The 14,273-nt window shown below is 33.9% G+C and overlaps 2 protein-coding genes across 7 annotated transcripts in view; one reads left to right on the forward strand and one right to left on the reverse strand.

Annotated features, from left to right (window-relative positions):
• The window catches only part of LOC108514874 (olfactory receptor 4C11), a 416,510-nt gene that overhangs the window by 108,720 nt on the left and 293,517 nt on the right, over positions 1-14,273 (reverse strand). The gene's annotated exons all lie outside the window — the stretch shown is intronic.
• On the forward strand, positions 4,238-5,313 carry LOC108514869 (olfactory receptor 8K1). Its single transcript, XM_017851389.1, has one exon. The coding sequence runs from the start codon at positions 4,327-4,329 to the stop codon at positions 5,284-5,286; it is 960 nt and encodes a 319-aa protein (XP_017706878.1). The 5' UTR covers positions 4,238-4,326; the 3' UTR covers positions 5,287-5,313.

Raw genomic sequence — 14,273 nt, forward strand, 5'->3', positions numbered from 1 at the left:
AATAAAGATGTTCTTTGAAACCAATGAGAACAAAGATACAACATACCAGAATCTCTGGGACACATTTAAAGCAGTGTGTAGAGGGAAATTTATAGCACTAAATGCCCACAAGAGAAAGCAGGAAAGATCTAAAATTGACACCCTAACATCACAATTAAAAGAACTAGAGAAGCAAAAGCAAACACATTCAAAAGCTAGTGGAAGGCAAGAAATAACTAAGATCAGAGCAGAACTGAAGGAGACAGAGACACAAAAAAACCCTTCAGCCTTGGAAAATAATTTTTGGATAAGTCTGCAAAAGCAATTGCAACAAAAACAAAAATTTGACAAGTGAGACCTAATTAAACTAAATTGCTTATGCACAGTAAAATAAACTATCAATGGTGTAAACAATCTTGAGAATTGGAGAAAATATTCATAAACTGTATCTGACAAAGGTTTAATATACAGTCTACAAGGAACTTAAACCAACCATCAATCAAAAAACAACCCCACTAAAAAATGGACCAAGTACATGAACAGGCACTTTTCAAAAGAAGACATACAAGTGACCAACAAACAGATAAAAAATGCTAATCATTACTAATAATCAGAAATGCCAGTCAAAATCACAGTAAGATATCATCTGACACCAGTGAGAATGTCCATTATTACAGAAAAAAAAAAAAAAAAAAAAAAAAAAAAAAAACAGATGCTGGCAAGTCTACCAAGAAAAGAAAATGCTTATACACTGCTAATGGGAATGTAAATTATTTCAGCCACTGTGGAAAGCAGTTTGGAGATTTCCCAAAAACTTACAACAGAGCTACCATTTGACCCAGCGATTCCACTACCAGCTATACATTCAAAAGGAAAATAAATCATTCCACCAAAAAGACACATGAACACATTGTGTTCATCATCACACTATTCACAATAGCAAAGGCATGAAATTAACCTATGTTCCCATCAGTAGTGGATTGGATAAAGAAATAAGGTACATATACACCCTGGAGTACTATGCAGCCATAAAAAGAACAAAATCATGTTCTTTGCCACAACATGATGCAGCTAGAGGCCATATTAAAGCAGAAACAGAAAACAAAATACTGCATGTTCTCACTTTTAAGTGGGAGCTTAAACATAAACATAGGAACGATAGACAGTGTGGACTACGAGAAGCAGGCAAGGGTGTCTGTTGAAAAACTCCTTATTCAGTACTAGGCTTGCTTACATGAGTGAAGGATCCATACCCCAAACCCCAGCATCATGCAGTATACCCATGTATCAATCCTGCATGTGTATCTCTGTATCTGAAATAAAAGTTGAAAGTTAAAAAAAAAAGTAATTACATATGTTGGAAGGCATACTTTCCACTTATTGCTATTTGTTTCTTACATGGAATATTTTTGTTATTATTTTTCATCCTTTCCTCCATTTCAAGTTCTCTTTGAGTTTGTGGCTGAACTCTAAATTATGCATGGCTATATCAAATGTCCACAAGGCTTTTCAAAGAATGACCTAAGAATTTTAAGCTGAATAATTCGTAGGTGTCACACTGAGAAGGAAGACATTCTAGTTCCAAAAAAGCTGGAATGTATCATCCTTGATCAACAACTAGGCACCCACTAGAGATTTCAGAGGCAAATGTTACTCCACTAGAGATTTCAGAGGCAAATGTTACTCCAAATGCTTCTGAGGGCTTGGAAACAAGTATCAAATACTGCTGACTAATCTTTGTTTAAAACACTTAATATTCTTTCAAAAAAAATACAAAAATATACAGCACTGATTAACACAAAATTCACAATATTCAGCATCCAATCACAAATACTAGGCATTTGAGAAAGCAGGAATATGTGGTCCTATCTTGGAGATAATTCAAGTAGATATTGAAATGGTATAATGATAGAATTAGCAAGCAAGGGCTTTAAGACAACTGTTATAAACATGTTCAGTAAACTAAATGATTTAACAAAAACATTAGCATTGTGAGAAAAAAATGAAGATTTAAGAAACAATAGATATGGGGCTTCTAGACATAAATATACAGTATTAGATGTGAAAAATATACATTGAATGAGAACAATGGCAGATTAGGAACTGAATAAAAGATGACTTAAACAGTCAACAATGAAGACTACTGAAAACAAAGCCAGAGTAAAAATATACTGAACAAAAACCATGAAAATAGTCTTAGTGATCTGTAGAACAATAACAAGTTATTTAAGTCATGTTTAATTTTAAGTCTAAGTGTAAAGAAGAGATTAAATAGTGCAGAAAATACACAGTAAAAAATGTTGGCCAGAATTTTTTTCTAAATGTATTTAAAAAAAACAAAATCCTAGACATACAAAAAGCTAAAATAATTCCAAGTAGGGTAAATTGAAAGGAAATTATACTAAAATGCATTATAGTCAAATTTCTGAAAACCAATAACAAAAGTTCTTAAAAACAGCCAGAGATAAATGATACGTTATAAACAAATGAAGAAATTATTTGCCACTAATTTTTTGCCATAAACAATACAATTAATAAAATATCTCAGTCTAATACAGTTTATAATACATTGTTTTATGTCAGTTTATAATTATATATTCAACAAAATCTATGCCGTCAATGGATGTATTATCAAATATTACATAACATTTTTTCTAGAAATTCATTACTTCATTTACTTATGACTTTTGGGGATTATATATGTAATATTTGCATGCAATGCTGAAAACGGCATTTGTGATTTCCAGTCTTTAGTGATATGGCATAATTTATTTTTTCAGTTAGACAAAGCATAAGTACTTATGACTTTTTCTTAATAAAACATTCAGAGAATAATCAACAGATATTCAAGGTACTTTCCCTCGGGTAATTACGTACAATTTGTTTAATCTTGAGTCAGATTAATACTTCAACACAATGAGTCTTAAGGGAGTAGAAAAAATTTAAATCCATTCTGTAGCCACTTATAAGGCCTAAAGCAGTAGAAAGCAAAGCAGATTCCCCATTAAGGTAAGCAGAAACATTGGTCTTAGAAAATTTCTAAGGGTACATCCTTAAAGCAGGTTGTCACCAAAAATCTTGAAGGGTCCTATTCTCTGCAAAACTATTGCCTCCCTTGCAATATACTGTTCTGTCATCCATAGGAAGGATGTGCAGACAGACCTGTTATACAGTCCCCAGTACTCGGGGCTGGTCATTATTTATGCCACCTTAGCTTTCAAATTACTTCATGTTCAGTCATCTATTTTAACAAAGATCTTTATCTATCATTATTTACCTTGTGTCTTTCCTGTCTCCTTCTCACTTCCTACCAATGAAGGGTATCTCTAATGGAGAAGTGGTGTGTTAGAGTGTTTATGAGAACATATTCTGAAGGCAGAATGACTTTGTTTGAATCCTGACACTACAACTTATAATGTGAAAGATCTTTGTTAAATTATCCAACTCTTTGTGCCTCAGTTTCTTTTTCTTTTAAATGGGGTTGATATTACTGCCTACTTCCTAAAGTTATTGTGTAGATCATGAGTTAATATCTGCAAGTCACTTGCAAAATTACCTAGCACACAATGGATTTCCTTAAATTCTTGATATTCATTTGTATTTCTCGATATCCATTTGTATTTCTCTATCCACTGAGCCCTTTTTTATGATTCTCTCTTAAACATTCATGAATTGTAAGAACAGCCAGTTTTTTTTTTTTTCTGCAGAAGGATGTATAATTGGGGCTTATACATCCCCAATTGCTCACTAGAAGGAGCAGTTCAATAGGCAAAAAGTTCAGATGTGGCAAATGCAGATTAAGATATTATTAACAAAATTCTCAAATTATGGCATAAAATTTTGTTTTTGGTAAACAAGTTGAATTTATAGACAGAAGTATTGACATATATATAATGGTCAGAGATTTCCTACTGTCCAATTCATTACTCCATCAACAGTTTTGAAATTCTTGTCTTGCTTTTTTCAATGATCAGCAAAAATGTGAAGTTTAATGTACAGATGTTTGTTTTACAAATTATCTGAAAATTGTGGTAAGCAGAAACAAAAGTGGTAGCTACTTTTACATACTTAAAATGACTCTGGGTCATAAAAAAGTGGGTCATAGTAGCTACATCAAAACAACAACTTCAAAATACCTTGACCTTTTTAATTCACACTTTACCAACGTTTTAATGAATGTGACTGTAGCTTTGTGTGGTTTTGACCTGATGGGAAGAGGAGACTCTATTTAGAATTTGAAATAAAGGAAATACCTCTATTGCTCATATATCATATTGTTAATTTTCTTAGAAGATAATGTTTCAAATATAATAAATATTGGTTTTCTAGTTTGCACAGGTTACCAAGATGAGCCACATGGTAAAACACAATCACACGGCAGTGACCAAGGTGACTGAATTTATTCTCATGGGGATTACAGACAACCCTGGGCTGCAGGCTCCACTGTTTGGACTCTTCCTCATCATATATTTGGTCACAGTGATAGGTAATCTGGGCATGGTTATCTTGACCTACTTGGACTCCAAGCTACACACCCCCATGTACTTTTTCCTCAGACATTTGTCAATTACTGATCTTGGTTACTCCACTGTCATTGCCCCGAAGATGTTAGAAAACTTCATAGTGCACAAAAATACAATTTCTTACAATTGGTGTGCCACTCAGCTAGCATTCTTTGAGATTTTCATCATCTCTGAGCTCTTTATTCTATCAGCAATGGCCTATGATCGCTACGTAGCCATCTGTAAACCTCTTCTGTATGTGATCATCATGGCAGAGAAAGTACTTTGGGTGCTGGTAATTGTTCCCTATCTCTATAGCACGTTTGTGTCACTATTTCTCACAATTAAGTTATTTAAACTGTCCTTCTGTGGCTCAAACATAATCAGCTATTTTTACTGTGACTGTATCCCTCTGATGTCCATACTCTGTTCTGACACAAATGAATTAGAATTAATCATTTTGATCTTCTCCGGCTGTAATTTGCTCTTCTCCCTCTCAATTGTTCTCATATCCTACACGTTTATTCTAGTGGCCATTCTCAGAATGAACTCAAGGGAAGGGAGGTACAAAGCCTTCTCCACCTGTAGCTCTCATCTGACAGTGGTGATCGTGTTCTATGGGACATTGTTATTTATTTACTTGCAACCCAAGTCCAGTCATACTTTGGCTATTGATAAAATGGCCTCGGTGTTTTACACCCTGGTGATTCCTATGCTGAATCCATTGATCTACAGCCTAAGGAACAAAGAAGTAAAAGATGCTCTAAAGAGAACTTTAACCAATCGATTCAAAATTCCCACTTAATATCTTAATACTCAATTGCATAGTTGAGTACAATAATCTTTGTTTTGTACTTTGTCAAACCAATTATAACGTAAAAAAGTAGAAATATTCTATCTGCTTAGGTTTTCCTGTTTTTCTGGACAAAACATGTACTCTTAGAGCAACCCATACTCTTTGCCACCTCAATGGGGTAAATAAATACTACACTCAGGTAATATATATCCTAAGCAATTTTTGAGATAATATTGGAACCGCTACTATTTATAAATAAGGCAAATTATGTCAAACTTAGAGTTGCAGAGTTAAAGTGAAAAGCTTATATAGTTCAAACAGAGTAAAAATAACTAGAAAATTAGTAATAGATATTTCATAGCAGGCACTAGGTATTAAATATAAGTAAGATTTAACCATAAAGAACGTGTACGCTAGATAGGAAGCAAGAAAGTAAGTAAATATGTGATTATAACACAACATGAAAAGCTGTTTAGCCTGACCAACACGGTAAAACCCCATCCCTACTGAAAATACAAAAATTAGCTGTGCACAGTGGCATATGCCTGTAGTCCCAGTTACTCGGGAGACTAACAGAGGAGAATTGCTTGAACCTGGGAGGCGGAGGTTGCAGTGAGCCGAGATCACGCCACTGCACTCCAGCATGGGCGACAGAGCGAGACTCCATCTCAAAAAAAAAAAAAGGAGAAGAAGAAGAAAAGAAAAGGCTGTTTAAACATTAAAGCTAAGAACACAATAAATTATGCTACCTCAGAATGAGGTTTTTCAATCAGATTAAGTTAATACTGTATATCTTAGGGATAAAGTAGGGGTTTTGATTAGGACTGATGAGAAAAATACTGGATTGTTCTAGATCCTCCTTGACAGATCCTAGCACTATTGCAAACACTGGTTTATGATAGCTTCCCGATAAGCTGATTTAGAATTGGCAACCTGGGGAACCTGAAGATAAAGAAGTTATCTTGTCATCTACTGTAATGGTATAAATACAGAATTTTGAAAAATATATGGAGATAACACAGATTAAAGAAAACTGATACACTCTAGGGTCAGTTGCATCTTCATTCCTGTCTTCTTTGTCTCCTTCATGAGCCTGTCTACACAGTGGCATGGAATGTATTCTAACATAATGCTTCATTTACATTATGTACTCTCACTCAGCAAATGAATTCCTTACATCTTAGTATTCTTCCATTGTTTCAATGGGCCCCCTTTTTTTTATTTTAAAAATATATACAGTTTTCTAATTGTGCCTGTTTCAATTTAATCTAGTGTTCAAAGTAAAATTGTGAGGAATTGAATCGAAAATGATCCAAGGTGTCTTTATCCAGATCCATTTATTTTCTTTCTTTTTTTCCTTTTCTTTCACTTATTGTATTTACTTCATCTAAATATAAGCTGAACATAATAACAGTATACAAAATTGCATTATCCAGTAATCAAATTTGTTTACTTCTGATTTTGATAACATCTGATCCTGCTCATAAGCATATTAATTTTTAGGAATCAATTTTACACTTCCAGAGTAATTTTTTTTTTTTTTTTTTTTTTGAGACACTGTCTCATTCTGCAGCCCAGGCTGGAGTGCGGTGGTGCGATCTCGGCTCACTGCAACCTCCACCTCCTGGGTTCAAGCAATTCTCCTGCCTCAGCCTCCCGAGTAGCTGGGACTACAGGTGACACCGCTACGCCCAGCTAATTTTTTGTATTTTTGTAGAGACCAGGTTTCACAGTGTTGACCAGGCTGGTTGTGAACTCCTGAGCTCAGGCAATCCACCCACCTCGGCCTCCCAAAGTGCTGAGATTACAAGCGTGAGCCACCGTGCCCGGCCTCATAGTAGCATTTTATCTTATAATGCACAAATATAACTCTTTGGTTTTGTATATTTTCCCTTCCCAAATTCTACAATTTCTATCCCTTTCTATAACCCACAACTAAAATTAAATAATATGAATAGCATTCTGTAATACCATCCATAAAGGTTTTTTAAAAATCATGCTATATTATGTTCCCTGCAATTTTTTTTTTAATTTTAGAATTCATCATTAGAATTTCTCTTGACCAATAAAATTCTTTTTTAAAATTTTATATATCAGCATATAACTCTGGAAAACAGACAAATCACTTTGTACTTAGCCATTCCTTGATTGATGAACTTTGGTTGTTGACAGCTTAAGTTATTTAAATTGCCACCAAAAACATATGCTGTAATAAATACCTCATAAGTATAAAATAATATACTGGTAATTGTTATTTCTAAAATAAATGTATACGGTTATTTCACATTCTAATAATATGTTGTTGGGTAAATATTTTGCACACATAAATTATAATTTTAAAAATTTTTAAATGAGAATAAATGCCATGCAATGTTATTTTTTCCAAGAAGTGTTTCCTCTTTTGTCCATTTTTTAATGAAATACTAACATTTTAAGAACGAAGTACTAACACTTCTATGAATAGTAACATTTACTAATATTGTGTGATAAAAAATGCAAAATGACAATAAAAGGTGTCTAAAATCAGCTATTTGATGTCATAGATAAAATATAGATGGTTTTCAAGCATTACCTTCTTTTCTACAAAAAGTTTATAATATTCCAGGCTTAGTTGGACACTGCTATTTTCCCTAATAGCCACAAAACACACATTCTGATTACAATTATAATCATGAGTAGTTGAAAAATAATGCTGCCAACCTATATAAAATTCCTTTAGTATTTATACACTCTCAAACTTCTTCCCAGAGTTAAAACTTTGAGCTTTATTGTATTTATTTTCATTCCATGTCTAATTAATGACTTGGTACACCAAAAGCTTTTACGAAGGATATTTTAATATATCTGTACTTTCTAATGTTTACGTGACAAGAGTTGAACGGTCCTAATGATGGACTGCATAAACTCAACTTCCAAATATTTCTAAAAGCTGATTTCCTACATAGGCTCTGTAATGAATTTCTTCAATTCTTTCTCCATGGCTTTTTTATTCAGACAGCAAGACACACTCCTCTTCAAGGAATTTTCTCAAAGAATTTAAATTTTCTGCATCAAACATGAAGCCATTCTGGCTTTAAAACGTTGAAAGAGTTAGCTCGATGGAGGAGAATTGTCTCCTTTACTCTCTTATCCTAAGCATCTAAGTGGTTCATCCTTCATCTAACACCATAGGGTTGAGACCAAGGTACACTTTTTAGCTAAGCTCAATTTTAAGGCACCAATTGTAGTATTAATTTTAATAACTGCAACCAAAGGTGACTGTTTTAAGAGTAGACAGGTGTAGACCCAGCCTCATGGCATAAAAGTAAGGTTCCCCATATCTGGCTTTAGATCTGCTTCTATATGACACAGAAAAAAATTCAGAATAGCCAAAATAATCTTGAAAAACAACAAAGTTAGAGCACTCACAACACCTACTCCATGAGCTCCTATAAACCTCCAGTACTGGAGATAATGCAGCACTTTATAAACATAGATAAATAGATTCGTGGTACAGAATAGAGTCCAAAACACATGTATGTACAGATGTTCGATTGATTTTCTACTAAAAAGCCCACTCAATTTATATGGTACCTTAGACACATATAAATATCACCTACAAGGCTGTAACTAAAAGGCAATCAAACAAAAATAGGATAAAATATATTCCACATAGTAAGTATTAATGGTCAATATGCACATGATAAAGAAGCCCAACATCCTCAGCTATCAGGGAAATGTAATTACAGTAACAGTGGGATACCATTTTCCATCTACTAGTTTGAGTAAAATTTAAAATATTTCATTATCAAAGAGTGAGTGTCAACCTGATCAAGAGTATTAGCTCCTGAAATTATCACACTTGCTGATTACCATGTACAATGGTACTTCACTTTGGAGAACAGTGTGGTAGTTATAAATAATGTTAAATGCATTACTACCAGATGTTTCCAGAGTTCACCTTCTGGATGTTTACCAAAGGGGAATGAAAACATGTCCAAAAAATGTATACATTCATGTTATTGATAGCTCTATTCAAAATAGTATAAAATGGAAATATTTCAATTGTTCATAAACAAAAATATAAATTGTGCTATAATCCTAAAATAGAATACTGCTCAGCAATAAAATGGAATGAGCTATTGCTATATGCAGCAGCACAAATGAATTTAAACAGCATTAACCAGACACAACCTACTATATTATTCATTTTACATGAAGTTCTAGAACAGGTAAACTAATATATGGTGATAGAAACCACAGCAATTTTGAGCACGTGAATTCCAATGAACTAAGGTTTTGCTACCACTGTCAGCCATTTACTCTCCCACTAATTGGGATTACTTTTTAAAAGAGATCTTTTCCCCTGATATACAAGCTTTAGAAAATCTTAGAAGAGGGGTGGTTGCATGTCTTAATGCTGGGAAGCAGCAACTTTGGGGTGGAACTTACTGAAATGGATTAAAAATTTTGCCTTGTTTCAGAGCTACAAAAATTTTATGTATCAAAAATTATAATAGTCTTAAACTGAGTATAAATAATATTTAAATGCATGTGCTTATGTGATTATTTGTGATGTTATTTGTAAAAGAAAGTATATATACATATGTTTGAAGTGTTGAAAGAAAACTAGTACTTTATATTCTTTATCACATCACTCTTTGTAAGTGTTGAATATATTAGTATTTGTTCTTCTATGTTCTGTTTTGTGGCCTTAAGAAGTGTTTTAAACATATCTGAGTGTGTAAAATAGGAGAAAATGCCCCCTATTTGATGCTGCATTAGATATAAAACTGTGTACATATATTAAGAAAAAAAATTGTATCCTGAGATATAGTATGGAGGAATTTACTGCAAAGAGACTGGAGAACATTTTGGGATGATTAAAACACATTATTTAAATGTAAACTATATATAGTTGGCATTTTATTGTATGTAAATTATTGCTTTTTTAACAGAAACCAATATAATATGGCTCTTTTGTTTTTCTAGGTTTATTGAGTTATAATAGGCAAATAAAAATTGTATATATGTAAGGTGTACAACATGACAATTTTTTATTTTGTTTTATTTATTTATTTATTTATTTATTGTAGACATGGGGGTCTTGCTATGTTGACCAGGCTCATCTTGAACTCCTGGGCTCAAGCCATCCTCCTGCCTCAGACTCCCAAAGTGCAGAGATTACAGGCATGAGCCACTGCACTTGGCATCATGATGTTTTCATAAACATATATATTGTGAAATCATTACCAAGATGAAGTTAATTTACATACCATTATCTCAGGTAGTTAATTTCTGTGTGTGTGGTAAGAACATTTAAGATCTACTGTGTCAGCAATTTTCAAGTGTACAATACAGTCTTATTAACTATAATCACCATGCTGGACATTAGATCTCCAGAACTTATTTATCCTCCATAATTTATATTTTATACTTAACTTATATAATTTACATTACACACTTACATGTAACATACTACATTATGTAACTTACACTTTATACTCTTTGATCAACATCTCCAGTGGTTCCTACTCCTCAGCCCCAGCAACCACTTCTACTCTCTGCTTCTATGAGTTTGATTTTTTTAGATTCCACATAAAAGTGTGACCATGAAGTAAAATGTTACCCTTTTAATACTATCTTTAGTTGGCCTCTCAGAAGCTTTCCTCAAATTTCTATATAATTTACATAATTAAAATTTTTAAAGAATATATGATTTACTTAACAAATTTCTAAACTGTGTATTTAGTTTTCTGTATGTTATCTCACTGAAAAAATAATCTTATGAAGATCTTATTTATATATTTAAGTAACTTTTATTACTTCTGTAGAACAGATTTCCAGAAGCAGGTTTTCTTCCCAATGAAGATTCCATCTTTTCAGCTGTTTAGGGTCTAACATGAGTGATTTAGAATAATTATGTTCCTCTGTTCATGACAAATTTTCATTACTCAGCCAGCAAAGCCTCTTTCTTATTCATGTTTTAGTCTTTCTTGTTATGGACTGAATGGTCTATCTCAAAATTCATGCATTAAAGCCTTAATCACTAGTACTTCAGAATGTGACTGTATTTGGACACAGAGCCTTTAAAAAGGTGATTAATTTAATTAGGGTCATTTAGCTGGGTCCTAATTCAATAAAACTGGCAACCTGATAAGAGGAGAGATTAGGACAGAGAGAGGGAGATATACCAGGCACATAAACAGACCGAGGGACAACGATGTGAGGACACAGTGAAAAGGTGGCCCTCTGCAAGCCCAGGTGAGAGCCCCAGAAGAAACCAAACCTGCCGAAACCTTGAGATTGGACTTCTATCCTTCAGTACTGTGAGAAAACAAATTTCTACTGTTTAAGCCACGCAGTCTGTGGTATTTTGTTATGATAGTCTTCAATACACCTTTCGTCTTCATTTCTTTACCCAGTCCCAACCACCACCATCGGGAAACTAACACAAAATAATTCAAGGTGAATCTGTTTGTTTTCTTGTGTTCTTACAAATCATACAATAGTTTTCAGGCCGGGCACGGTGGCTCATGCCTGTAAATCCAGCACTTTGGGTGGACGAGACCGGCAGATCACGAAGTCAGGAGATCGAGACCATCCTGGCTAACACGGTGAAACCCCGTCTCTACTAAAAATACAAAAAATTAGCTGGGCGCGGTGGCGGGCGCCTGTAGTCCCAGCTACTTGGGAGGTTGAGGCGGGAGAATGGCGTGAACCCGGGAGGCGGAGCTTGCAGTGAGCCGAGATTGCACCACTGCACTGCAGCCTGGGCGACAGAGCAAGACTCCATCTCAAAAAAATAAAAAAGTAGTTTTCTATGTCATTGATTTATACTGTACATAAATGTCATCATGCTATATATCTCCATTTTCTGCTTTAATTTAAGGCCTATAGGAGCAGATCTTATGAAGGGGACTTAATTCCTAAATATGATAATTTCCCCAAGGCATATTTCTTTCTAAACAATTCCATTAGTCATTACATGGATAAAAATGCATACATACTAAATGTTTAGTGTTTTAAAAGATGCCTTTGTTCATCAGGGAATTTATGTTTTATACTTTGAAATAAGACGTGGAGGTAGACAACAGAGATAGTGACATAATAAATATATTATTTATAGATACAGGATTTTAAAATCTGATTGTGATACCATCAGCTTCTAGTTCTTACATATCCCATCTTGCAATAATGAATCTCCGAATGGAAATGAATTGCTTTAAAAGACACAGTTTAATCCCCATGACCCTTAGCTGTAATGAACTTGAATTCACTTCAATAATACAGAATAAACACAGACTACCAGAAGGACTCATGGGGTGTCTGATTGACTTTCTAGAGGGAGACTTTGTTAAGAAACTAGTCCCATGTGGCATCTTCCCCAAAGACATAAAAGGCAATGTGTAGATAGTCGAGTTGCCTGTGCTTCAGAATTAAGTTCTCAAAGATTTTTAAAACCCCATTACCTCTCATTGCCACAGCCATGTATACTCTCATTAAGAACCTGAAGCAGATTCTCCTTCAAAGGTAGGTGGAAAAGACTTATCCTTTTTGTATAGTGACCATTAAAAGATCCAAAACCATACCTTAAAATGATCCACTTCACTTTTATTTTGGAAGACATTGGGATTTATGTATAATCAAATAATACAATGCTTAAACTAAAGTTTGTTTTTAGGATGTATAACTCATTTTAGGAATACAGGGCATCAAGTGTGATCAAGCTATTTATGCTTCCAAGTTAGAAATGGCATCATTATGTCTCAGATACTTAAGTAAATCATGTCACTACTGAAACTATGAATTTTTGCTCGCAGAGACTGTTCATATAATTTTTACTTTTGCAATATTATTTACAATAAAAATTGTATGTTGCACAGGATAACCTATGAAAGAAAATTGGATATACAACTACCCAAAGTTAAAATGATGCCTCTTTTTTTTTAGAATACAAGTATAGAATGCAAGTGTTCTCAGAAAAATTACCCATTCAATGTGATAATATACAAGCAAATATATGTAGAAGCATAGTATGTAATCCAGTGCAGTAATAGAAAATGCTAAAACCACCCATCTTGTCATAAAATAAATCTTTCAGCATTGTAGTTCAGAAGAAAGAGCAAAGAACTTCCATTAGATATCAAAAAGAAGAACTTCAATTTGCCAGGAGACATTTCCAAAAGCAGGGGCAAGACTTTATGATAAATTGCCCAACCCTAGATTCCAGACATGATGGGACAAAACCTCTACAATATTATCAAGACGAATATAGAAAAACTCACTGCCTGGGTTGCCCTTAGTTTAACTAACCTAAAATAGAATATTCAAAAATAAATTTACCTTCTTTTCATTCTCCTTCAGATTGTGTAACAAAATAAAAGCCTAAGTACATGGAAAGTATTTAAAAAGCGCACCTTTTAAAAGGCTATTATTGTTGACTAAAACTAGTAAGAGGGAAAAAATAAGAACATTTTTAAAGTTAAAGGCTATTATTGTTAGACATTAGCCATAAAACACTGTACTAATTTAAAGATAACTCACTGGGGTCTGGGAACGGTGGCTCACGCCAGTAATCACAGCATTTTGAGAGGCTGAGGCAGGTGGATTACCTGAGGTCAGGAATTTGAGACCAGCCTGGCCAACATCCCGTCTCTACTAAAACTACAAAAATTAGGTGAACGTGGTGATGTACGCCTTGTAGTCCCAGCTACCTGGGAGGCTGAGGTTTAAACCTGGGAAGTGGAAGTTGCAGTGAGCAGAAATCGCGCCATCGCCCTCCAGCCTGCCTGGGTGGCAGAGTGAAACTGTGTCTCAAAAAAAAAAAAAGAAAAAGAAAAAGAAGACAATTCATCTATCTTTCTACTCTCTCAATTCATTAGTATTTTTGACGATTGAACATGCCTAGAGAGTAATCAGAAATAAATAAAATGAGTATCATTTTATTTATTTTAAATTATTATTTTATTTTTTTATTTATTTTTAATTGTTGTGGGTACATAGTAGGTGTACGT

The sequence above is a fragment of the Rhinopithecus bieti genome, unplaced genomic scaffold, assembly GCF_001698545.2.
Source record: "Rhinopithecus bieti isolate Rb0 unplaced genomic scaffold, ASM169854v2 scaffold_33444, whole genome shotgun sequence".
In the NCBI taxonomy this organism is placed as follows: Eukaryota; Metazoa; Chordata; class Mammalia; order Primates; family Cercopithecidae; genus Rhinopithecus; species Rhinopithecus bieti.

Excerpts from the sequence above, each read along its gene's own strand:
- LOC108514869 (XM_017851389.1), top strand. The coding sequence starts at position 4,327 with ATGAGCCACATGGTAAAACACAATCACACGGCAGTGACCAAGGTGACT.